The sequence below is a fragment of the Prinia subflava genome, chromosome 2 (genome assembly GCF_021018805.1).
Source record: "Prinia subflava isolate CZ2003 ecotype Zambia chromosome 2, Cam_Psub_1.2, whole genome shotgun sequence".
NCBI classification, from domain to species: domain Eukaryota; kingdom Metazoa; phylum Chordata; class Aves; order Passeriformes; family Cisticolidae; genus Prinia; species Prinia subflava.
In genome coordinates, this window is record NC_086248.1 from 78,617,327 (window position 1) to 78,643,215 (window position 25,889).

The following is a 25,889-nucleotide window of genomic DNA, read 5'->3' on the forward strand; positions in this document are numbered from 1 at the left end:
CGGGGCCTGAATAAAGACTTTGGGGTTTGAGCTGTTCTGAAGGCTACGTGAGACTGGGTGTTCCTGTGCTTAAGTTAAATTCTCTGAAGAGCAGTTTCTAACCTACGCTGAAGAGAAGCAGAATCACCCTGTGTTGTCTGGCTGATCTGTTGTGTTGCATTTATGGTAAAGGAAATAAATGAGCCATATTTCACTTGCTGAAATAACCTGTAGATGCCTAGCAGTTTTAAAGAAGAGTTTCAAAGAGGATGCAAGCATCACTGAGCTGGCAGCCAGAATGCACTAATGCCTTTCTCAGCCTGAGAACAGTAATTTGGAACTGTGAATCATGCTCTGTGTTGCTTCCCCTCGCTCTCTCGTGGAGGTGAAATGCCTGTTAACTGTATCCCCATGGAAAATGTTATGTGCCAGGAGTGGAAAAGCTCAGCAGTAGTAGTCCCATGTAGCTGATGGAATGATTAAGGGTCAATGAGTCGCTTCTGCCAGTGCATCTCAGAAAAGGAGGAGAAGATGCTTCTTTTTCCTTATAGCACCTAATCCCTGCTGCTTCTTCTGTGCTGGAGAAGGATGGATGCTCTTTTTGCTGTTGGTATTGCCTGACGTGCTCTGGAAACGGAGACCAACTGCTCTTTGCTTCCTTGGAGAATTGGAATTTGTCTCCCACATTTCTAGAAACGACTACCCATGCAAATTGGAAAGATGACCTTGAAAATACTCCCACATGGCAGGTTCACAGGTTCCCTCACCTTCCCTGTCAAGCTGTCAAGAAGCCCAGAAAGCATGGGAACTGCCAATAGAGAAAGCCAAGTAAGCCTGCAGGGGAAGCAGGCAGCTTGGGATCCTGCCTGGCTTCTCTCACAGCCAATGTGCTACTCAGAAACCTGTCAATTACAGTTTGGGTTATTCTTTTTCCCAGTGGAGAAATTTGCTGTCAGAAATTTCCAGCCAGCTCTGCTCTGTGCTACTACTGCTGCTCCAAATGAGAAAGCCAAAATGGCCCAGAGAGCCTCACACGGGGAAGGTGCAGGGCCTTGGGAGCCCTGGCATGACAGCAGGTCTGCAGTCCTGGCTGCCACAACCCAACCACGACTGCACTTCCGAAATGTCAGATGTTCCCTCCAGAATTACGTGCGCTTATTCACTCTAGCGTGACCACCAAAACAGCGCCTGTGCCTTGCCAGGGACTTCAAAGGCTTTTGTACGACTCTGTAGTCCTCTGATAAAAAGTTCTGCTTCTTATTAGACTAGAGTCCTAGTCCTGGTCAATATTCTTTGAATTTAGGAGGAAAGTGAATTCTTCTGATTGTTTTTTGGCATAAAGAAGGATATGCTTTTAAAAAAATTAAACTGGTTAATAACTTGCATTTTTCACCCTGCCTGTCTGAAATAGCCAAGCTGGACAAAGGTGTCTATCTGAAGTATACAGGACTACCAAAATTACTGTGTCCAAAACTATTACCACTGAAGCTGGGCTCTTCAAATGAATCAGGACCGTGGTAATATTGTAAAAGTAATGAGTAATATTGTAAAAGTGTTACTATGACTGGCTGGCTCAGCTTCCAAAACAAATCAATTATCATGTTATGTTCTCAAATGATAACTCTCCATGTACTACCCTTTTCCATATATTAGAAAGTGAAACATGGTGAAAATTATGATGAAACGTGACAAAAATATCTGCTTAGTGCACTAAGTTTTTTACCTTCTCATGGTATTTAGAAGTAGAAAGTAAATGAAGTAAGAGCTAAGCAGTAACTCAACTGGTTAACTAAAGTGCCCATAATGATGCTGTTTTCTAGCTCAGTTTGAACTAATTTTTATTAATCATTATTGTTAAACATTGATTGAGGTCTTAGAACCATTACAGATAAAGATAGGCATTGCCTCAGAGCAATTATAGTATTAAAAAAAAAAAAAAAAAAAAGGAAAGAAAGATGCAGATAAGAAAAAATGCACTGAGAAACCCATGTTTGTTTATAAATACTGGCCAAGCTTGTTTGCTGCACCAGACTGCTGTTCAGTACAACTCTTGAGGAGAAGGCAGCCAAGATAAGCAGGGAAGTCACCACAGCTTCGTGATATTCTGCTCATCCTCCTGTTTCAGATCAAAATAGATTGCAGGACATTTTGCCAAAGGTTGTAAATAAAGTCACCCTTTTCACTACCAAAGAGATAATGAGGATCACATGGGCTGGCCTCCCATAGAATGCAATCCAATACGTGCCTCAAATAATTTCCATGACAAGGATGTCTTGCAAGTGGCAGAGGTCAGTGTACCCTAGGCACATAAAGAGCAAGACTGAAGTCTACAGCCTGAAGCACTTGGACAACTCCTGACACTGAACTTGAAGAGTTGTTCCCTTTTCAAGGGGCCTTTCTCCCCAGAGAATTTACAGAAAACCTATAGCTATGCCCCCTGGTGACACATGTAAATTCAGGACGTAGGAATCCAGGTCATGACCACCTTTGTTGCAGAGACAAGCTCTCTCGGCATTTAAAATTTTACCAAGACCTTCTCCACCTTCTTTGCTTCTACCTTTAATTTTCATTTGTGGCTATTCTACTTCTGAGCATCTGTTCTACTGCTTCCATTTCTCCTCGGGTTTTGTTTTGGTTTTGTTTTTTTTTTTTAACTCAAAGGACACAACACTCTGAGCAGATTTTTTCTTATTAAGGAACAGCTTACACAGAGCCACACCACGGTAATGCACTGTCATTCAGATGTACACTAGAAACAAGAGCATATACCACAAATACACGCTGCTCTCTTGACTAGTCCTGAGATATCTGATAGTCTGCCTCTGGCACAGGTACAGGATACAAGGTGTTGTCTTTCCTTTCTCAATTTGTATCTCTTATACCCTTTCTCCTACAAGAATTGCAATTAGAGATGCACCTCCATAAGGTGAGCCAAATTAGACACTTTTCTGCCTCAGCTCCTGGCCACACACTCCTGCCTTTTTTTCTCACAAAGGGCTTTGTCTTGAGCTGATTCAATCCAGCACCCCGGCAGAACAGTGACAACAAAACCGCGGTTTTCTCAGCCAAGGCAGCGAGCTGAGCTATCTAATGAACGCTGGATTCGGCGCAAGGCAGGATGTAAAAGTACCGCTTTGCATGGCAGCAGGGACCCGTGGCACGCCGCTGCCACCTGATCTCTCCCAGTGCACCCGGACGAGTGAGGAACAGCGGGACGGGCGTGCCTGAGGACGTTTCCTCCGGGCCCGTACGCGGAGGCGCCGCCGGGCTCCGGAGAGAGGCGGGAGCGAGGGGCACACACAGACCCGGCCCGGCGGCGCTCGGGCGCCGCCCAGTGGTGCCGCTGGGCGCGGCCGCGGCTGCGGGCGCCCGGGAGAGGCGGAGGGCGGGGTGGCAATCCCTGAGGGACGGTGACCCGTGTGGCAGCGAGACCCTGTGGTGTGTGGGGAGATACTCGGGTACATGGTGGGCTCCGCGCCCCTCCTGCCCCAGAAGCACGCACGCCACGTGTGGCGCAGTGCACGGTGTGGCCCCTGTCCCCTGCTGTCCCCTCACGGCCCCTCTGAAACCAGGCAGCGCCGCTGCTTCTCACGCTCCGTTGCCAGGCTGTTGTGTAAGCCGGCCCCTCGGACAGCTGCAGCCTGCAGGCTGTGCCTGCCCGTGGCTAGCACGGACCGAATTGCCCTAGTGCCAGGTGTGTGCTCTGGCACGGGCGCCCCTTGACCCCCCTTCCCGGCCGCGTGTGACCCCGGCAGCCCCGCCCGGGCCCCGGCGGAGGCGGCTGTTGCCGCTTCGGGGGGAGGAGGCGGTGGCAAATGACGGGGCGGTGTGGCCGTGAGGCAAGTGTTGTCCCCAGGACGGTGCGTGGCCTCGGGGAAATCCTGTGGGCTGCTTGTGCCTCAAGCCAGCCCTGCAAAAGCTCTGCTGCTGGGAGGGAGCCAGGCGGGTTACAGGGAGTCACTTGATCCATGCGTTGCCGTGGAGGCAGCAATACCTGGCCTGTGCCCTGACCTTCCTATCCTGGTGTTGCTCGATGTGTTCGGCCCCACCTTGCCCGCCAAACTCCCACTTGCAAGCCCGCAAAAGCAATTCCAAACATCATGGCCCAGAGGAGTACTTGCATCGTGACACTGGCATGATATTGCTTTTAGTGAAAATATCAGAAGAATTTTTAAATATTATTGCTCAACATTAGTTTGCAGCCACACACAAATGAGTAGACAGATTTCCTATTCTGCACATTTACAAATTCTGTTTGCACCCTCATTTGGGAAAACGCTGTCGTAAGTTAAAAAATAAACACATTTTTAAGCATTCTTTCTGTATTTTGGAATCAGGTTCTGATGCAAAACAGTGCAATGGATACCTTATCTACATCATTTGATGCCTCACATGCTGTTGGCTCTTCAGAATAGCTCTTGATGAGTATCAGACTTGTTCAGGGTGTAGTGCTAAATTTTATGCATATTTCAAACATCTTGCTCAGGGACTTGTAGTTGTGTGAGGAATACAGATCTATAGACTCCTTTAAGAGTGTTTTAAATTAAAAAATATTTTTTAAAAAATAGGAATGTGAGAAAAGGATTGTTTCACAACTGGAAGAGAAACCCTATTTTAGTATATATCAAATATATCACAGTACTTTTGGAAATTATTTTCTTGCCCTTTGGAAGGGCAGGGCTGTATTTCACTCTTCTAGGTGTTTTGGTTGCTTAAGTCCTGCTTTCACAATCCAAGAGTATTGAGTAAAATATAAAATATTTCTTTTATGAAAACAGATAAACTTGAAAAGCTGCTTAGTAACTTGGTAAAGTGGATTATAACAGTATGCAATACAAGTCTGTCAAATATTCTGAGTGTCTGTTGATGTACAAATCTGTATTTCCATGTGCTTTTGAAAACTGGAAAACAAACAAACAAACCCAATAAAAACACCTTTCAGTTGTTCATACAATTTCTTCCTAGCTCTGGAATCTTACTCTTGTTCTCAGAAAAAAACCCCTGGTATTTCATTCTGACTATCAAAGCATGTGCCAATGAAAATGCTTCTAAAACAACTACTCTGGCCAAAAATGTGCCAATATTCTGTTTCATAGAAATACTGTGATGTTCCCTGAGATGCTTTCCTATCTTTTCATTAGATATGGATTTTTGAAATTGCATATTGCACAGCCATGCAGTAGCTTTAAACAGTGAAAATACAGAAGAAACAGTTCCCCTGCTTCCAGGGGTAGCAGTACTGCTTATACTCCAGAATGTCCTGGGAGGGGTTTTGTTACTTCTGCTAAAATGCAGTATGAAATTCTGGACCACACTGAAGAGAGCCCAAATTGCAATCTGGACCACGCTGAATAATGGTTCCCCATGTATAATGGATTAATCACACTAACACAGTTTTTCTAAATTAGAAAGGAACATGCAAACATTTAAAAGTTCATCATTACAATTCTTGACAATGACTCAATATCAACTTTTGCAAGTGTTGCAGTTGCTGCTGCCTTTTTTTCCCACAAGATAGCAGCACTGTAACTATGAATGAGGGAAGGACTTGTGAGCCCATCTCACCAAAATTCAGAAAAACCACTGGGTTTATTTACTCTTTAGGAATCTGCAGCTCAGAATCACAGGGAAAGTTTCTTAAACACCAGGATGGGATGCAAACACCAATTAAAAGAATAAAATCTATATTTACATTTTACTTTAACAGACCCATCTCCTTATGAAAAAGCACATCAGGTGTCTTGAAACCATCTGCAAAACTAAAATGCTGTGTGCATAAATATATTTGTGTGAGTGTATATGTGTGGGTGCACTGCATACAGTAATCATCATCTTGTTATTGTATAGAGCAGAAGTCTTTTAAGTGGTTTGGTGCTTGTTTAGGCTTCCCCTTAACTCACCTGGTTTTACCACTTTTCCTCATGCTTTTAGATGAGGAAAAGATCAGGCACTTATTGATTGTCTTTGTTCAAAAGTGATCCCACAATGAAGGAGGAAACCTTTTGCCAGCACTCAGCAATTACCAAGGGGAGGTGAACTCCCCCCTGTATTCTCTCTGTCCTGAATGATCCCACATCCAACTCTCCTGGTGTAAATATGTTCGTATGTAATGATTTGGGTTGGGTCAGGTGTGCATCTCGGAGGCAAATCTCCCAATTGGCCCAGCTTGGAAAGCTTTGCTTCACCATACCAGGCATGGAACACATGGTTACACTTTGGGAATATCCATTGCAGAAGCAGAGCCAAGGCACTGCAGCCACAAATGGGCACAGCCCCTGTGATCAGGCTGGAGCTGGCAAAAGCTAACCCGGGGCACAGCACGGATCTCACGGCATCAGCACCAGCTGGTTGGCCCAGACACCCTCTCTGTCAGTCCCCACTGCTTGCTAATGTACACAAAGCCTTAGTGGCCTGGATGGAAACTTGAAATCAGAAAGGAAAATTTTTTGTAAGCTCACAAGTAGTAGCAGAGAAGAGGGACAGAAATGATGGAAGAACAGACCACATCACCTGGATGATGATTTTTTTAATGTGAAATTGCAGACATCCTAGGGCCATTAGGCAATATTTACTGGAGATCATGAAGGGGCATGCTGCCATTTGCAGGTGGAAACAGTAAAGCTCTTTAAAATACTTCAGTATGCTCTGAAATAGCATATTTATAAGAGAAGCTGAAAAAAAGGACACTTTTCATTCAGAAAAAGAAAATACAGTGGGTGATGTGGAACACAGTGTGTTCACACACACATCTTTATAAAGAGTTTGATTCTTCTTCAGTTTCAACTCCTAAGGAACATATACGTATACATAAAAAATATACATTTATAGTCACATATTCTTTTTCTTTTTATGACTGTTCATATGTTTTTCCTGTTTTTACCCAGGCACTCCAAGGACAATTTCTCTTTGTGAAGGAATCAGGCAGTGCTGTGGAATTACATCAGATGTGGCCTTGCTTATTTTTTCCTACTGTTGTCAACACAAGGTATGCAAACTCTTTTGGGCTGCCAACTCTCATCTCTTACATCAAGGAAACTGAATCATGTACCTTGGCCTAAAAAAATTAACAGATCTTGTATAAATATATTTTGATAATGTCCTTGAGATTCCTGAAGACACAAAGAAGCAGGAAGAGTATGTACTTTTTTTTGCTTTCGCTCTTTGAAATGCCATGCCATCAGTGACCATTTGTACTTAGCTGAAATTGCAGCACTGGGTCCTATCAACGCAATAAATAAATAAACAGATGATTGTGACTGCAGATGAACTAACGAAGTCAGGTTTCCTATCAGGTTATAACTTGTAGTTCTGTTCATTCACATCTGATAAAATGTGAGCTCTGGTTTAGCTTTTCCTGCCTTGCAAAATGCTTTTCTCCTGTGTGGATTTTCAGTTGTGCACCAAGGGATAAGCAATCTTCCCCGTGGCAGTGATTCTAATTCAGGGATTTCTTCTTTAAAACATCAACTAACTCAAGGAAATTTGTTTGACTTTCTCTGTTGAATTTAACTGAGATTGGCCAAAGATTCAAAAACACTGGGGAGGAGGGAGAGGTACAGTTACATTTGCATACACAGAAACATAAAGGCAGAGGCAGCCTCATCTCCCCAGGGAACTGTGCTAAGCAGTATATTTTTATTTCAAGAAAACAGAAAAGATCAGTGCGCTATTACCCATCTCCTTTTAACTTCAACTGATTAATTTTTCATTAGGGGCACTGGATAATTGTTCAGGCCAAAAGCAGCAGAGAATACTGACAAGTCTGACAGTGAGTGCTTCCCTTTGAGGTAAGATCTAATTTTCTTTATTTTTATATCAAAAATTCAGAAGAATTCAACAGAACTTGACAGAACCGTGAGTTCTGACTGTTCTGACATCCAGATGGGATTTCTGGCAGGCTGGTTGCAAGTCTGGTCAAAGGTATTTAAGCTTTCACAATGTTTGGTGACACATTAACAATATTTGACTTTACGCCTACAAGACAACTGCTGAAGTAGTAAGTATGAGCTGCTACTAGCTCATTAAAGGTTTCTGTATCTGTTACAAGCAGTAGATTCATCTCTCAGGGGTGGGGGAGGGAGAGGCATTTCAGAAAGAACAGCATATCACAAAAGAAAATAGACAGAAGAATACCTCTAAAGAAAATTATGAAAATTGTAAAATACAAATGCCTTCCATACAGAAATGAAACCACCAGCAGATTATGCAACATCTTGTCTGGAAACAGCATGCATCAGTTACTTACTCTGTAATGGCTCTCTGATCCATTGAACACAATCAGTCAATAATGTGTTAACTTTTCTAATATGACACAAAAATGCTGTCCAAGTTCAAAATTTCCCAAAAGACCAGTAGACTGCCTGTCCTAGTTTTACAAAAATAGTGCTGTAAGAAGGCTGGTGCCCTGTGCAGGTGTGTCAGTGTTGCAGCAGTGGTGTGCTAAGCTCATTCCTGTGCATCTCCCTGGGGCTTGGGGTGGAGAGTGTCAGGATGTTCACAAGGTCTTGCCACTCCAAAGCTGCTGGCCTTCTTGAAACTACCTGGAGTGGCCTTCCAATACTTCAAAGAGTCTAAAAAAATGACAGAAAGTGACTTTTTACTTGGGCAAACACTGATAGGACAAGGTTTAGATTTAAAGGTTTAGATTTAAAGAGGAGAGATTTAAATTAGATGTTAGGAAGCAATTCCTTCCTCAGAGAGTGGTGAGGCACTGGAACAGGGTGTCCAGAGAAGCTGTGGACGCCCCATCCCTGGAAGTGTTCAAGGCCATGTTGGATGCAGCCTGAACAACCTATTCTAGTGAAAAGTGTCCCTGCCTATCATAGGACAGTTGGAATTTGATGATCGTGATCATGGAATTTGGTGCCTTCCAACCCAAACCACTCCGTGATTCTACAATTCTATGATCTTGACATATTTCTTCTGTCACAATTGGCTGAAATTAAGCTCCATGTTCAGGAGCAACTGGCTGGAGAAAGTGTCATGGTATGGCTTGCCAGAAGGACAACATACGGACAACTTAGGGGCATAAACTTTGTGTTAGGAAATAAGGCTGAAAATACACTAAAAGTATGTGGGGCTAACCATTTTATAACAGATGCTTGTCTGGACTTGATTGTTAGGACTTCAGGTACAAAGTTTCTTTTGAACTACGAAAAATTCATATGCAGAAGAACACTACTTTTCCAAAAACATTTATTTCAGTTTTTTAGAACATATGTCATATTTAGGCCAATTGTATTATGTCAGATCTAGGTAAATTGATGTTTATTTGACTAGCTTGGAAAGCTGCTCTGTTCCAGCAGTTTTCTGCATATATGCAATAACTTCGATGATTCCATGCTGCTCTGCTTGGGTAAAATGGCCACAGGTAAAAAGCAAACAAGGAGTTTGGGACCAGGCAGGTGACCTGATTTTCACAGTTGCTACATATCCAGGCAGCTATAGATGGTCGTTCTCCTAAGCCATTATTTTTGAAAACAGTTCTCCTTGTCTAAGGCCTGCAGCCTGACATAGTTGCTTTGGAAAATCTTTGAAAATACTCACTTAGCTTTTTGCATCCATAGTATTTTGTTTCAGCTCTGTGCTATGTCTGCCCTCCGATGAATTCTCTTTTAAAAAACCTTTCCTGTTTTAATTGGCTTATAGAAAGATTTTGGCAGACTATACTGAAAAAAAGAAAGCAAAAATTAAAGGTTTTCCAACATATTTATATTACCATTCCTGAATACTAGGAACACTATCAGCATATGGAGATTTTTGTTTTCTTGTTCCATTTTAAAACACTGAGGGATTGTGTATCTTAATGTACTGTTATTTATACTACTTATATACTCAATACTTATTACTTGTATAGTTATTACTTATAGTACTTATATTACTATGTTAATATACTATTACTTATAGTAAAATTTGTTAAAATAATCTGAGCTTAGTGAAGTTTCCATAAAATTGAGGAGATTTCCATCCTTGGTTTAAAAATTTCAAAATACAAATATAAGAACAGATTATACATTTTGTTGTTGTTGTATTGTAACAGGGAAACCTGTAAAATACTGAAACAGTATTCATTTTTTCATTCTAACGAATTTCTACCTTTGTCTCAGATTGCAGTTTGGTCTCATAAGGGTAATTTCATCCTCAGGTTCTTAATGAAGGATTAGTTTAGCACTATAATTGTTTTAAACTAAATTCTTTGGAGATAAATAGACATTACACTGATTTACAATTGCAAATTTGTACCAAGACTGAAAATTCATGAGTTCTTGGTACCTATTTTAGGTACTTTTTTGTTTTGAACAGCACTCTGTTGACTTTTTAAAGGCAATTAGTATGTTTTTAAAGAATTGCGTTCCTTTGTTTCTGACTGATATGGCTGAGGACAATTTCAGCTGTTGAAGAGCTTCTTCCATTGCACAGACACAGTGGTTTGCATGATGATTTCCTTAAGCCCTCACACAGAAAAAACATGAGTTTTATACTTGTAAGTGCCGGCAGGATGTTGTGCACAGGCCCTCCACAAGCTTTCAGGAAGACGAATGGTCAGAGCAGCTTGCCTGTAATGATCCTTCTTCCATTCAAGGCCAGAGACAGGAGCCAGATCCTTTTGTCCTAAAGGGCAAAGGAGAGTCTTGTGAGAGTCACCAATAAAAGTGATCTCAGATGGGGCACAGGAGCAATACCTCCCACACTCTGATAAATCCAAGTTCTGCCCCTCTACTCTCCCCTCGTAAGACTACACCTGCAGTGCAGCATCCAGCTCTGGGATCCGCAACACAGGACATTGAATTGTTGGAATGAGTGCAAACAAGGAACACCAAGTTTATCAGGGGGATGGAGCACCTCTCCTATGAAAAATGCTGAGAGAACTGGGATTGTTCAGCCTGGAAAAGAGGCGGATTTGTTGTGACCTGATTGTGGCTTTCCAATACCTGAAGGGAACTTAGAGGAAAGATGGGGCAATACCATTTACAAAAGCATGGAGGGACAGGACAAGGGGAAATGGGTTCAGATTCAAGAGAATAGATTTAGGTTAGACACTAGTAAAAAATTCTTTACTGTGAGGGTGGTGAGGCACTGGGACAGATTGCCCAGGGAAGCTGTGGGTGCCCGACCCTCGAATTGTTTATGGCCAAGTTGGATGGGTCTTTGAGCAATCTGTTCTAGTGGAAGGTGTCCCTGCCCACGGCAGGGGAACTGGAACTAGGTGGCCTTTAGGGTTCCCTTCCACCCCAAACCCTTCTATGGTTCTATGGTAAGTTCCTCCAGACTCTGGGCAATCTATAATGGACTTCGGTGAAATCAGCTTTGGGCCCTTAGATGGCTTAAATTGCAATGAAGCTTTTGTGTCGGGACTGCCCGTCTTCCTGGCAAATGGGCGGGGTTTCTCCGGGATTTTGCAACTTCAGGTCTCCACCAATGTAGTGGAAACACAATTTCTCTATGGCCTAGAAGTAGCAAAAGGTTAGGTTGGTGAAATCGAGCGGCCGCCAGGCTGAGGACAGACACATGAACAGGTACACTTCCTGTAGCATTTCCAGCCACGTCCGTGGCAGGTGCAGCCGCCGTCCCGCAGCAGCGGGGCCGGGCGGGGTTCCCAGCGCCGCGGGAATTCCTCCTCCGGCGGGCAGCGCGCGTCACCGGCGCGGCCGGGCCGGCGGTGCGGCCGAGGCCCGGCCCCCTCGATCCGGGTATCGCCGCCCCTTGTGCCGCGGCGGGAGAGCTGCGGGCTCCTGGGCCGGACGCGCCCCTGCTCCCGGCCCGGCCCGGCCCGGCCGTACGTACGTACCGGGGGCGGCGCCGGGCTCGGGGCTGGGGCGGCCGCGGCTGGGGCGGGCGGGCGGTGGGCGCGGGGCTCCGGCAGCCCCTCGGCGCCGCGGGGCTGGGGTCCGGCGTGACGCCCCTCCGGGCGGCGCTCCGGCCTGACAGCTAGCTGGGTTTCCGCCTCTCTGCAGTGGCGGAAAATCCGATTATACGAGTTTCTCGCGTTAAAACAAACCGATCCCGGGATGCCGGGACGGTTCAGAGCGAAGGCTGCGGTCCTGCCCACGTGCCAGCGCCCCTCACACCCCCAAACCCACTTGTGTCTTGTTTTTGCTGTCTTACACTGCAGAACCTTCAGAAAGTGTAACTTTGTGTCTGCGGTTCTTCCTGCCTTACACTTTCGTTATTTCGGAACAGAGTGAGTCGCTTGCATAGAGCAGGGGAAAACATCTTAAACTGTTATTGTTGTCTCACAATTCTAGGAGCGTGCAGAAATGTCTCCCTTCGAAAATAAAGGACTAATACTGGGCATAATGGCAGGGACTGCTGGATTAAGCCTGGTGATGATTTGGTACCGCAAGATCCGAAAGCCCGGTGCAGCTGTGCGAATACGTGCATTCCAGGATATAGGTAACAAAATTAATTCTGCGGGCTTGCAAAATGAGGCTCCTAATGAGCAAGGAGCAGTAATGGTTTTACATGGAAGGCAACTGCAGATACTAGAAAAATTGAATGGCCTGCTACTAAGCGTGGACGAACTGAAGAGAGAGGTGGAATTTCTGAAAGAAGCTATTCCAAAACTCGAAGAGCTTGTTCGAAATGAGCTGCAAGGGAAGGGTGATGTTCAGAGAGTTAGCCCATCACACAGAGCAACAAGGCGGAGAAAAGCAGAGACAGCTTCTGGTGCGAGAGAAACTACCAGCTCTGAGGAGGCAGAAAGTGAAGGAGGGTGAGTTAATAATAATTTGTACATTCTACTGTACACATGTAGTGCAAGTTGCATCATTACCTACATGAAACTGTAAACAGGAGCCCTTTAAAAGTTTTATATAGATTTTATTCCTCCTGAAAAAAATCACAAACGTTCAGATTGGCAGTTTTTGGATCAGAGAAGACTCTTGGTGACCATCTCCGAATCTGCACTATAGCTGAAGCTGGCTTAATGCCAAGCATAACACAGATTTTTTTTTTTTTAAGGGTGTGTTTGGTAACAGTGATGCAGTATTGCTACATAGCTATGCAATGAGAGGCAAAGTTCAGAACAATAGTGTAATTTTAAAAGTGCTTCTAGTGCAAAGTGTGTCTTTGACAGAGTTTGTTCAAACTGTACGAATGCTAATGTGCTTTTCCTGATAATTGTTTTTTATCAGCCTCACAGGTGAGGTATAAGTGTTCTGCCTAGAGACATTGCATACTGTGGAAGCTACGTCTGTGCAGAACCTCTGTACGAGTGGCAATGTTTATGTATATGTGCTGTTGTATACACTTTCTGATGGCTCAAAAAGTGACCATAAGGAATTTAGGGTTCTTAGTAAGATAGAAAGTTCCTAGTTTTGACCACATCTTGTAGTCATGTTATAGTTAATGGGATCTTTTATTTTCATGGGTTGAGGAGCACGCCGTGTACCAGGAGTCCAGGAGAGGGACTATGTCTTTGTCTTGACGTTAATCTCCTGTAATTACAACTTTGTTTTGGTATAATCAGATTAGATACTTACATGCGTTTTACTAATACTATCTTTATAGCCACTGAGTTTTTTGAGACACTTCTCAGCATGTCTTACATGTCTGTGTGGGCAGCATTATGTCTGTAAATTGCCTATCCTATGTCACCTTTTCTCTTTAAAAATATTTTAACTAACTGTAATATTCTGAAGGTAGCTAACATGCTGTATATTAATGGGATTCTATATTTAAGACTTTCTCTACACTCATTTTCAGTTCCTCTGAGCAGAATTTCTTTTTGTGTTACATCCCAGCCCACATGGTTCACAAGTCTTATATTTTGATACCATATTTAAGACCTGTCAGTTCTATTATGAACTAGTTCTTTATTTTAGGTATTCAAGATTGGCATAAGTATGCGACATCCCTCCTTCATCTGTGGAAACATCTCGGTTCTCTTAGTTTCTTAGATTATTTCATCCGTTGATTGGTTTGCAGAGGACTTAATGTTACGAATAAATATTGAGAGATGCAGATAAGGCAAAGGGACCAGTTTACAGATTACCAGGTCCACAGATGGAACACAGGGGTTAGAGAAAATCCTGTTTTCTGATCAGGAATGATGTGTTGCTCTTCGAGAACAAGCCAAGGAAACTTGTGTGTTCAGGTTCTTGTATGTGACGAAGCAGCTGATGCGGTGAGCCAATACAAGTGATTATAGTGTGCAAGAGCATTGAGTGTGTCCTTAAGAGAGGCCTTCTCTGACAAGTATTTGTGTACAGTCAGAAGCAAGGAAGATAATTCAAGGTTATAGTTAGCATTAGTCATTTGGCTATGTTCTTTCCCAATGCTAATGTTTTTCAATCCCTTTTGAAAAGAGGTGGCCTTTTTTCCTATTAACACCTTGTACTTGATGTGCTTGTTTTTCATATCTTCTCTAAATTTGAGATAATTTGATTTCATTTAAGTAAATAAATTATTTAAAAAATAATCCTCACATGTACAGTTGCAATATATATAGCTTTTTCCGAGGTCTTCTGTATCTTTAATGACTGTGGTGCATGGCCAGGAGGGTCAATAGCAACACTTAGGTTTTTTCCAGTTACTGTACATCACCTCTTCCTATGCTGTAGGCATTACACCATGTGCATTGTTTTAGAATCTTCTGTGTGAATTCCACACACAATGGTGCATTCAGGTCCTTGTTTGTGCACTAGAGAAAAAAAAGTTACTCTTTGTTACTGATAAAGCATTTTTTCACCTTTCTGTACTCCCATCTAAAGTGCATGCAGTGTGTTTTACTGCCTCAGCAGTAATTTCATGATCTAGAAGATAGGATTTTGCTTGAGTTAAGCAAAAAAACTTCTGGTTTTAATTGACAAATGGGTAGATGCTGGGAACTGACAGATAAACTAATCTGACGGGTTTTATGGATTTGTGCTGGATGACTACATTGGTTTCAGGTTTGTAAACTTCTTCCAGAAAAGCTTTTCATCCTACCTAGCTTTCTCATTAAATATTGGAAGCTGACAGTCTCTGATAAGGCCCTCACTGCTTTGATCTGCTTTGGGCATATTCTCAATGTCACTGTTGGTATTCAGTACCCTGGGAAGAGAAACTTTCTGTTTTGCCATTCAAAAATTATGTATTTTGTAAGTGGAGAAATATCACATGTGTTTTAATAAATGAGCTATATTTTTACATAATGACAGTCTGAACAGAAGGTGCACTGAATGGATGAGACATTAAATAGTGAAGAGTCTGTGGTTTCTAGTCTGTGCTTTTCTGTATACTATATATATATATATATATATATATATAAAAATTTTTTTTTCTAGTTTGTTTCAGTTCTGGTAATGTCCTGGTGAAAATTTCAATGTTTAACATTTGAGAATGTGTAACAAGCACTCGTTCATTTACAAATACAATAAATTATGTCTAGATGATCCACCTGGAATGGAGCATGTCACCAAATTCTCCTCTTTGTGATTTTTAAGCCATTTCCTCCCTGATATGGCAGTGACAAATGCTGGACATCAGTGTCATGTTTGGCACCGGTCTTCAGCTGGCCCAGCATCCAAGCTCTTCAAATTGCATTTGACATCAGGCACCAGAAAGATTCACTGCAGTAAATTCTTTTCTAACAGATGTTCTATTTATAATTTTTCCTTGAAATAGTTTAGTCAACAGGAAAAAATCTCTTGCCTGCTTCTGCTATCACTTCCCTTAGCATTTTCTAATTTATTTTGCTGTTCCCTTCTTTTAAATGCAACCCTCAGTTGGCTTAAGAATCCAGTTTGCCAAACTTTTCCTTGAAGGCCACTTATCGTTACTGATGGATATGCACTTTGCTGGATCATACAGTGCAGATTGGATCCAGATCCATCTGTGACATATAATCACCTTTCTGTGGAATTAGCCAGAGCAGATGAGAGGGTGTTTGTGTCAGCTTGTGGTTTTTTTCCTAAGTTGGCAGGGAGACGACAGATGATATTTGATCTGTCTAAAAGTGAAGTGTTGTGAACAAATGATACCTGGTTAGGCCCAGTGTCTGCCCATTTACAGACACCCCAACATAGTTTTTGAACCACCCAAGTGTGTTTATGCCACAGGGGTGTTTTATACCATGTAGCTCAGGGTTTGCTTTAACCTGGTACCAGGTGCTGGGATTTCCTGCACTGCTTAGCCACAGTGGGGTGAGTCCAGCACAGTTTCTGTTTGTTCTTTGAACTTTGAACAGTCCATCGTGATACAACTGAGTCCTGTTGGCTGATCGTTGCTCCTCACATTCTTATCACTGTATTTCTCTTTGATTTAAAATCTATTGGTAATAAAGGTGAAAACAAGTTGGCACTGACTCTAGACCATTTTTTAAACGTTCTTCCATTTTCTCAAGTATTGATCAATGTGTTTATCACTTGTAAATACTCACTTTTCTGTTTATCTTCTGATAAAACCTCTTGCAGGAAAATACCAGGTAAAACTGCAGATTTCTATTGTATAGAATATTTGTAAAACAAACCATAATGACTGATTCTTGTTTTCTGTTTATTTATTTTTTTTTTTTTTTGAATAGTGTTATCAGTCCTTCAAGTCCTGGAGTTTTTAAACTGGGTTAAGAAAAATCTCCACTTCTGTTCGTGTCGGTACTGATTTTAGTGCTTTAGAAAATATAGATGTATGAGACTGTTAGCTGCTTTGCTGAAGGTAGATATTGCTCAACAAGGAAATTGAACTTTATGATGTTCTAATCAAGGTTTAAGAGGGTCTGTTCCACATTTAAATTCTTTGAGGGTTCATAAAGCAGTTAAGTAGAGGAAGTAGGAGAGAATTTGCCAGGACAGTGGAGATGAGAGGGAATGGGTAAGAAATGGCCCTCCAGTCTCTGCTGTTTTGTGATTAGCTCCTTATGGGTTCACATGATCTGTTAGTGACCTACTTCACACTTTTTCTATGAGTCTCCCAATAAGTATATTACTCACCTGATGTCAAGTGAATTCGATGTTTGGCCTCAATTTGATGTTTCGTCATGACTTTTGATATAGTGCTGCTGAAAATCTCTGCTGGGCTTGTTTGGACTGACAGCCCAATGGGCTGGGGTGTGAACCCAATCTTGTATTTGTTATCCAGCCATTATATTTTTGCTGGGAGAATAGCATTTTCTAGTAATCATTTTTATCTGTTATCAAACACTGGAACAGTAGTGATCATATCAATTTCAGCAGATGTTTATGCAGCTAAGGTAAAGAATACAACATCAACACTGACTTCCAAACACTGATTCCTCACGTTCATATCTACCTAATTAGGTAGCATTTGATGCAGTGCACAAATTCCTGTAACTAAGGATATTGTCTTTACTGCTTAGTTGTTGCTCTTTTATAATATCTAGTGCCCTTTTTTTAGGTTGGGAATTGCCCAAATCCTCAGTGTGCTTATCTTTTAATTAGGGGGAATGGAGCATCTAAACCATGTGAGGAAAGATACTTTCCAAACAAACTTTACATCATAGAGTTTTGTATTAGAGCTAAAAGATTGTCCCACTCGCCAGGAACTCTCCTGTACATTTGATTAAGTTGGGGCTCTTAAAAATGCAGCCATGATATATTTCTGTGTCCACTTCAAAATAATTGTGGAAGAACAATATGCTGGGTTTTTAAACATGCTTCAGAAAATGAAAATAAGTGTTCAGTGACTGAATATAGTCTCTGCAAGTTACAGCATAGGATGTGTCATCAACTTCAGCATCATCAAGATTATGTAAAACAAATCTGTAGAAACATATGAAGTTTCCCATCTCTGTTCTAGTCCATGATATTTTTTCAGCTGGAACATGTACACATGGTCTGTGTATATATTGTTTTATCCAAATGTATTTTTGACTCCTCTTTCCTGTGTCACTGGGTTAATTTTGCAGCAAAACTGTCATGCCACTTCTGTATCTTCATAAGCAGTTGTACTTGTTTGTTTACAGGCTGTAAGTGTATCTGATCTGATACACTGATCTGTTCTGAAAGCAACATATTGAAAACAGAGTATTTGAAAGCCATGCTTAATACCTTCATTTTGACTGCTAGCATTCTTTCCTGGTTATATTTCTGATAAAAAGAAAGATTTTATGTATTCTGACTGTCATGGCCTACTTTGCTTATTCAGTTACTTAAAGTGTATAGTACATTCCATGCATTTTGTACTCAGAGTAACCATTTAGAAAATCTCTGAACCTGGCAGCTGATAGATTCACATTACTACTTCTCCCACAACAGTATTTTCAAAAGTGGGAATGAAGAAGATGAGGCTTCTATGTCCATTTTTAGTACATAACAAAAAGCTACTTTTTACAAACAATGCCATCAGCTGCTCCTCTTTGAAATCAGAGTACCCGAATGTATTCTCATCACTTTGGACAGTAAGGCCACCTGCTTATCTTTGTGTGATATTTATGCTTTTGCAAATATTTCTTTGCCCTTGACCATCTTATGCTCAGTACTTGTGCACTAAGCATTATGAATTAATATAAGCTCTTTTCCAGTTTCAGGTACTCTGAACTTCAGAATGCTCAGAAGAAATAAGGAATTTATAACAGTGGTGTTATTTTTATTGGCTTGTATTTGGATCTTGAAAGTGTTTAAGAAAATATTGTATAAATGATTGTTATAGCACTTATATTTTGATTAGTAAGCTCATTCCTTTTTCAAAAAATAGGGAAATTGAGGTAAAGAGTTGAAGAGGCCTGTTCAGGGTTACAGAGCATGTCATATAACACATTAATGATTTCAAGTGTTCTGCATTTGAAACACAAGGCTACATGTGTTTCTAATAGGTATCTGCATTTTTAATGGAGTATTAGGCAGCAGGACAGTATAATTACTTACCTTATGTTTGGAATATGACTGCTGTCCCTTTGAAGATAAAGGTTTTGTAATCATAACAATAAGCTTGATATCATTAATAAAAAATCCTTTAAAGTTGGACAACTGTGATAAATTGTGCTCTGAATTTTTTGCTTTTTAATTTAACAGAGCCTTTTTTTTTTAAAGAGAAAAAAATGGTTATTATTTTCTGTGATTTTAGTTACCTTACTGCTCATACTGATTCTGAAGGAGACTCTGAGGAAGAAAAGAGATGTATGAAAGCACCTGATGCCATTGTGAAATCAGAAGAAGATGAAGACTTATTTAATTTTTTACAGCAGGTGGACAATTTACACAAGGGATCAGAGGATGATAAAAAGGAGGGATTCAGACTGCTGCTTGAGAAAGATGACAAGGTATTATGGGTAAATTTAATATTATGTTGCTATTAACTTATACTTTATACTGCTTTTGAGAACTAAATACAAGCTTTAAAATGCACATAGAAATGTTTGATGAATTTCAAACATATTTTTAAAATACAGTCAAAAAGCAGTATTTCAAAATTATGCCAATATTCATGTTGTGTGGGCATAGGAGCTCTGCTGTTTTGTATCCCATTCCAATTTAATAACTTTGAGGCTTTGTTTGACATAGGAATTTTGCATAAAAGAAAGAAAAATCATGGGCTTTCTTTGAAGCAAATTATATTACTTCTGCTGGTTTTGGAATAATCTGTGTGATGAAATCCTGTAGAATTAAGAATCCTATACCAGACCTACTGTTCTCAAACTATGAGCGTCTAGTCTGCTCATACCTTTCTAATATCCTTCATCTGAATTTTTCCTTTGACTTTACTGCACCCATATGTAACTCCAGATAAAATTTAAAGGTGGTTTGATGTGCAGTGCTCAATTCAATGTACTATTTATTCTGGTTTGGCAAGCATTAGTTCTGATTGTATTTTCACCTGAATATTGGAATGCCAAGGAAGATAAATGAGATAATGGGAGGGAGTGTGGTGCTGATGGCTTCTCTAAAGAAAATAACCATCACTTTGTTCAGGGATTTGTTGTGCTTTACTGGATTACCTTGTAAATGTTCATATTAAAAGAAGTTTAAACTGGTTTATAAAATAAAACCTAGGGTGTTTCTGAAAGCTGTATTCTCTTTTGTTCATGGAAAATTGTTCAATTGGTTCTCACATGAACTAAAAGTAGTATGTAGAAGGATGGAAAATTAACAAAAAATTATGCCATCTTCTGATCACTTGCTTTAAGCATGTTAATTGTTTTAAGCATTGTGAAAGTAATCTGTTTAAATCACATTCTGATCAGTTTAATTATGTAGCTGTCCTCTACTTTCAGTATGAAAACTGTGCGGACTTTCTTTGGAGGTTTGCACGTGCTTATGGAGATCTGTTTGAGATGACTACTGATGCTGAGGAGAAGAGGAAATATGTAACTGATGGTAAGAGGAAAAACGTTTATGAAGAGTGCCATATGAATGTAGTGAAACATGCTTTAAACTTTGGTTAAGTTTTCCAATATAAGGAATTTGCAATCCAATAAACAGGAGCATTTGTACTGTAATGATAATGTTTTGTGCAGTAAACCACCACAGTTTACAACTTCAGTTCATTCTTTCCTAAATGAGAGATCCAAAATCAGTGGCAGAGAAGTATTACGGGTCATAATTGGAGGCTGTTGTCTCTGCAGATTGCCCTAAAATCCTGTATTTTGTTGAGAAACAGATGGATACAGAATGTGAAAACTCCCAGATGCTGTCAGCACAGTTTCTTAATTACATCTTTGGAAGAGCAAGAGGAATAAATAAATGCTGAGGCTGGGTCAAGGTTTGTTTTTCTGCTCTCCTGTGGTCAGGGAGCACTCCTGCATATCAGCAGCCTCTTTTGTGGTCATGGTAGGATGGAACTTTCAATCTGGACGAGCTGTTGACCAGAAACAGAACTTGTTTGTGACAATTGATGCTTCCAGACCTCTCTCCCCATGTGTCCTGTTTGACAATTTAATCTCCACAAAATTTTAATTTTCCTCATCATAGCACTTTTTTTTTTGGTTGCCTTTAAAAACGCTGCCCTTTCTTTCAATGTCTGGATGGATATTGGCTAGACGAACAGCTTGTTTCCCTTTTTATTTTGGGCCTTCTTTTTATTACATTAAAACCTACATTTTCTCTACTCTGTGTCACTCTCCTCCAGTCAAGGCACCGTTCTTAAAATAATCCTTTTTGCCTTTATCTCGGAGTACTTCTCTCTTTCTTTTGTCTCTCTATTGCCCCTTCCTTTTTTGTTGCACCAAATCATATTTTGTAAGTGTAACCCAAGTTTGGGTTATTTTGTCTTTTGTGACACCTCTCATTGACTTCTTGTTCTGTTGGCAGTGACAATGTAACTGACAAAGCAATTTCAGCTGTCTCTTGTCATCCTTAAAAGGCAGTGTCGTTCGTGCCTTCTTGCTGTTTTAACATATTCCACAGACAACCTGTTTGTTTAAGGTCTTTCCTTTTTCCAATCCTTTTGTCATCTAAATACTCCTGAAAACTTGCACTGTCTTAGCAACTTCATTGATACTCTTTGCTTTAGTAGCAACTTGACTTTGTACATAGATCCTACAGTGCAGTGAGGATTATGACACAAAGTAAATAAATTCTGTTGTTGGATCCTTTGCTTTTACCAGTAACTGGACTGGAAGCTGGCCAGGACTGTGGGGAACAATAAAAATAATTACTTTTAATGTATCAATGGCAATAGGCAGTGTAAAAATAACATGAGCCTGTTACAGGATGAGTGTGGTCACCTTACAAACGGGGACATGGACAAGGCAGAGATGTTTAATGTATTCTTTGCCTCTGTCTTTTGCCTCTGTGCTCAACATGGAGCAAGGGCTTATCAGTGCCCTGAGCTGGAGGACCATGGCTGCAAGAATGATCAATTCCCAGTCAACCTGGAAATTGTGTAGTATCTTCTGCTCCAGCTGGATTTCTAAAAATCTGTGGGGCCTAACGGGATTCATCCAACTCAAAGAACTAGTTGGTGTCATCTCAAAACCTCTCCTGATGATTTTTGAGCAGTCTTGGGAATCTGGAGAGGTCCAGCTGACTGGAAGATGGCTGACATTGTCCTGATTTTTGAAAAGAGCAAGAAGGAGGACTCTGGCAACTACAGATCTGTCAGTCTTCCTTCAGTGCCTGGTGAAGTTACAGAGAAGATTATTCTGGGAGGTATAGAAAAACATCTGGAGTACAATGCAGTCATTGGTCACAGCCAGCCAACATCTTTCATCAGAGGAAAGTCCTGCTGATCAAACCTGGTTTCCTCTTAGAGAGACAAGGTACCCTGCCCAGCTGATCAAGGGAAACCAGTTAATGTAATATTTTTGGATATCTGTGAAGCTTTGGTTGCTGTCACGGGATCTTTCTGGACAAAATGTCCAGCACATGGCTGGATAAACACGTCATGGGATGGGTGAGCAGCTGGCTCACAGGTCAGGCACAAAGGGTTACAGTGAATGGGGTGACATCAGACTGGGGACCTGTCACTGGTGGGGTTCCACAGGGCTCCATTCTCGGCCCTGTGCTCTGCATCATCATCATAAATGACCTGGACACAGGACTGGAAGGGGAACAGAGCAAGTTCACAGGGGATATGAAACTGGGAGGAGCTGTTGAGATCTTTGAGGACAGAGAGAACCTGCAGAGAGATCTCGACAAATCAGAGAGCTGGGCAATCAGTTGGTGAACTGTATGAAGTTCAACAAGGGAAAGTGTTGGATTCTGTACCTGGGGTGGCACAGCCCTGGATGTACAGACAGGCTGGGGAATGAGATACTGGGAAGCAGCACCCTGGATCCTGGTCACTGGCAAGTTGAACATGAGCCAGCAGTGCCCTGGCAGCCAGGAGAGCCAGCCCTGTCCTGGGGGCATCAGGCACAGCACGGCCAGCCAGGCAAGGGAGGGGATTGTCCTGCTCTGCTCTGAGCTGGGGCAGCCTCACCTCCAGTGCTGGGGCAGGTTTGGGTGCCACAATGTAAAAAAGATGTTAAGCTGTTGGGGAGCTTCCAAAGGAGAGTTAGGAAGATGGTGAAGAGCCTTGAGGAGCAGCCATATGAGGAGCAGCTGAGGGCACTTGGTCTGTTCAGCCTGGATGAGACTGAGGGGAGACCTCACTACAGTTACACCTTCCTCATGAGAGGAAGAGGAGGAGCAGGTGCTGATCTCAGTGGTGCCCAGTGACAGGGCCAAAGGGAATGGCTAGATGTTGTGCCAGGGCAGGTTTAGGTTGGATATTAGGAAAAGATTCTTCACGAAGAGGGTGGCTGGGCACTGGGCTCCCCAGGGACGTGGTCACAGCACCAGCCTGAGAGAGTTCAAGAAGCATTCAGTCAATGCTGTCAGGCACATGGTGTGACTCTGGGGTGGTCCTGTACAGGTCAGGAGTTGGATTCAATGATCGTTATAGGTCCTGTCCAACTGAGCATATTCTGTGATTCTGTGACTGCAAGTAACCTCAGCTGATGAACGATAGTGGCACAGCAAAAGACAGGGAGAGATAAAGAATGATGGAATGAAAGTGGGTCTTAGGTGTTGAGTAACCAGCCTAGTTTGGCTCATTCTCATGAAGTGGGGGTGGCGGCAGCCTTTTTCATCTCAGTTTTTGGAAGTGCTGCAGAGGGCTTGAGGCTGCAGGAGAGCTGGCGATAGTTTCACGGTTATTTTTCATTCCACTGGCTTGGAGGCCTGTGTATGCTGTTCTTTGTTTTTATGAAGTTAACTTACAACACAGAAATGTCAGTGCAGCTTAATTGGTTGCAGCTGAGCCTCTGCAAGCAGCATCTCATCTGAACTTCTTACTGGGAGCGTGGGTTTCATCAAATCACCTACTGTCATCTTTATTCAGTTAAGAGTGGAGCTTAAAGGAAGACTTGGTGCTGTATAGGAACTTCAGCTAGTTTATTCCTGTACACGAGGCAGGAAACAGCTTTGCTGGTTCTTCTGACAGGTGCTTGTCTGACCTGCTTTTAAGGCTCTTCAGTCTTACAGACTTGTCGGCCTCCTTTGGCAGTCCAGTCCAATCCTTCCCTGATCTAACTGCATCTGAATTGGATTTTAAAGGAAAATACTAAAATTGCATATATAGGTTATATATACTTACATGTAAGTGTATGACTATGTAAATGAAGTAAGGCCAGGATGTTACATTGTTCATCTAAATGTTTCTAAGAACAGGAAGCAATTTCTTTGCTGCTACAGTGAATCAGATTGCTTTGTTCTTGGGAGTCACCTAAAATGCTGAAGAGTACAATAAATCCTTTCATATATTGTACTCCATTTACAGGAAAGATTAAAGCTGAAAAGGCTGTTCAGCTGGATGCTGGGAGTGCTGAGAGTCACCAGTGGTAAGTCTGAGAAAGTTTCTACAACCTTGTGTGCATTTATTAAGTTCAAGAAAAAAATCCCCAGTCTGACACCAGTTTCATGACTTAGTCATTAATACTTTTTCACAGTTTTATGAAACTCAATTATCACCAGTTCCTGCTAGAATACATTGAAATTTTCTGTGAAACCTTTACTATAGCATGTGAATCGATTCAATAACCATACTTCAATAAGTACCAAGAAATGTAGATAAGAGTATTTGCTTAAGCCTATTTTATTGCTCAGAGAAGCCATAGTTTTCCATTTACCTTCCCTTTCAACAATTCACAAAATGATGTCATTTGACCTTGAATTTTGTCTTTTTCTTTTTGTTTAATAGCCTAAATTGTAGTAATTAAAAATAGACATAGAGGACTATGGAAAGGTGAATTAACTTCTCAATTTTTGTTTTATCATATTTTTCTCCAAGCATGACGCTTAGTTTAGTTTTGCAAACCGTGCCAGAACTAACAAACTCTGCAAATGTAAATATTTTTTTATCAAATCAACATTATCAGGTAAAAGATAATTCTGCGGAATTCTAGCTGATAGTTCCTCACCTTAGTATTTTATTAGTCAGTTTTACTGAGCTCCTTATTTCTTTTCTAATGTTACTAGCTTTTGCTTTTCATTGTGGTTCCTACAATCTTCGTTAATTTTTTTCTTTGCACTTGTGGGATGCGATTTCACTGAACTTCTGCATATCTAAAATAAATACTTTTACCCCAGGCTCCTTGCACAGACTAAAAAGAAGCAGCCACTTTTGGAGTGCAGTTCACTGGAGTCAGTTTTGCCCATTTAGTCTTGCATGAGGGTGAGATGAATTTCTGCTGGGGCTCAGTTGACAACATCTCCATTGCTAACAAAGGGAGTACATGTCAGCTATCTCAGGTTTAGATACTTGATTAGACACAGACATTGTCATTTAATTAGGTAATTCTCTGTCTTGCTTTCTCTCTTTCTGAAAGCAATTTACAGCCATTTCTGCTCTTTGCTTGACCACAGTCATGGACACATCCTCAGGGTAAGGCTGGTGTACCCCTCTCAGCTGGAACTGTGTGTATAAACAACCACAAAATCATATTCAAGTATGAATCCTGCCCTTCCCTTCTTCCTCAGCCCACAAGATTGACAAAATATCCCAGTATAAATGCAGCTTCACTGGCAGAAACTATGCTGATAAACCCTTGCATATTGTTCAGGGAGCTGTAGGTGGTCTGCTGGACTTCACATGTGAGATCCTGTCCTGGCAGGCACATCTAGCAGGGGAAGAATTTTGAGTGTAAGGAGATGTGTTCCAGAGGTTAGCTCAGAAAGCTGAATTGAGAGGTTTAAGAAGAAAATCTTACATTTTAAAGCTACTGCTTCTTGTAACAGGCAATGGATTTCTGTATGGTTTGCAGTTTTCATCCTTCATGTATCTGGGTTGCAAGTGAACATGAGGTTTTTATCACTTATTGCTCAAGTGATATCTTTCTAGAGGTACAGATGGACACTAGAGATTAAAATAGTTCGCTATTAGGTTTTTTTTCTGGATATGTTGTCTGCTTGTCTTTATTTTCTGACATATTTCTGACTTGCAGCATGATTTTTAAAGTGTGATGTAAGTGTAATAGTTGTGCCAATCTTACTGAGGTTCTAAATACTGGGCAGAATGGACTTCCATGCCCCAGAGGGACATTGGTATATTTT

The 25,889-nt window shown here is 41.4% G+C and overlaps 1 protein-coding gene across 2 annotated transcripts in view; it reads left to right on the plus strand.

Moving 5' to 3' along the window:
• Positions 1 to 11,355: 11,355 nt before the first annotated feature.
• Positions 11,356 to 25,889, plus strand: part of RMDN2 (regulator of microtubule dynamics 2) — a 46,393-nt gene continuing 31,859 nt past the window's right edge. The window contains exons 1-5 of one of the 2 annotated variants that reach the window (XM_063390695.1): positions 11,356 to 11,495; positions 12,225 to 12,691; positions 18,982 to 19,177; positions 20,129 to 20,231; positions 24,118 to 24,178. In XM_063390695.1, coding sequence (XP_063246765.1) covers positions 12,237 to 12,691; positions 18,982 to 19,177; positions 20,129 to 20,231; positions 24,118 to 24,178 — 815 coding nt within the window. In that variant the 5' untranslated portion in view covers positions 11,356 to 11,495; positions 12,225 to 12,236. Of the gene's footprint in view, positions 11,496 to 11,603; positions 11,760 to 12,224; positions 12,692 to 18,981; positions 19,178 to 20,128; positions 20,232 to 24,117; positions 24,179 to 25,889 lie in introns of those variants that run through there. The other variant, XM_063390696.1, reaches the window with a different exon arrangement.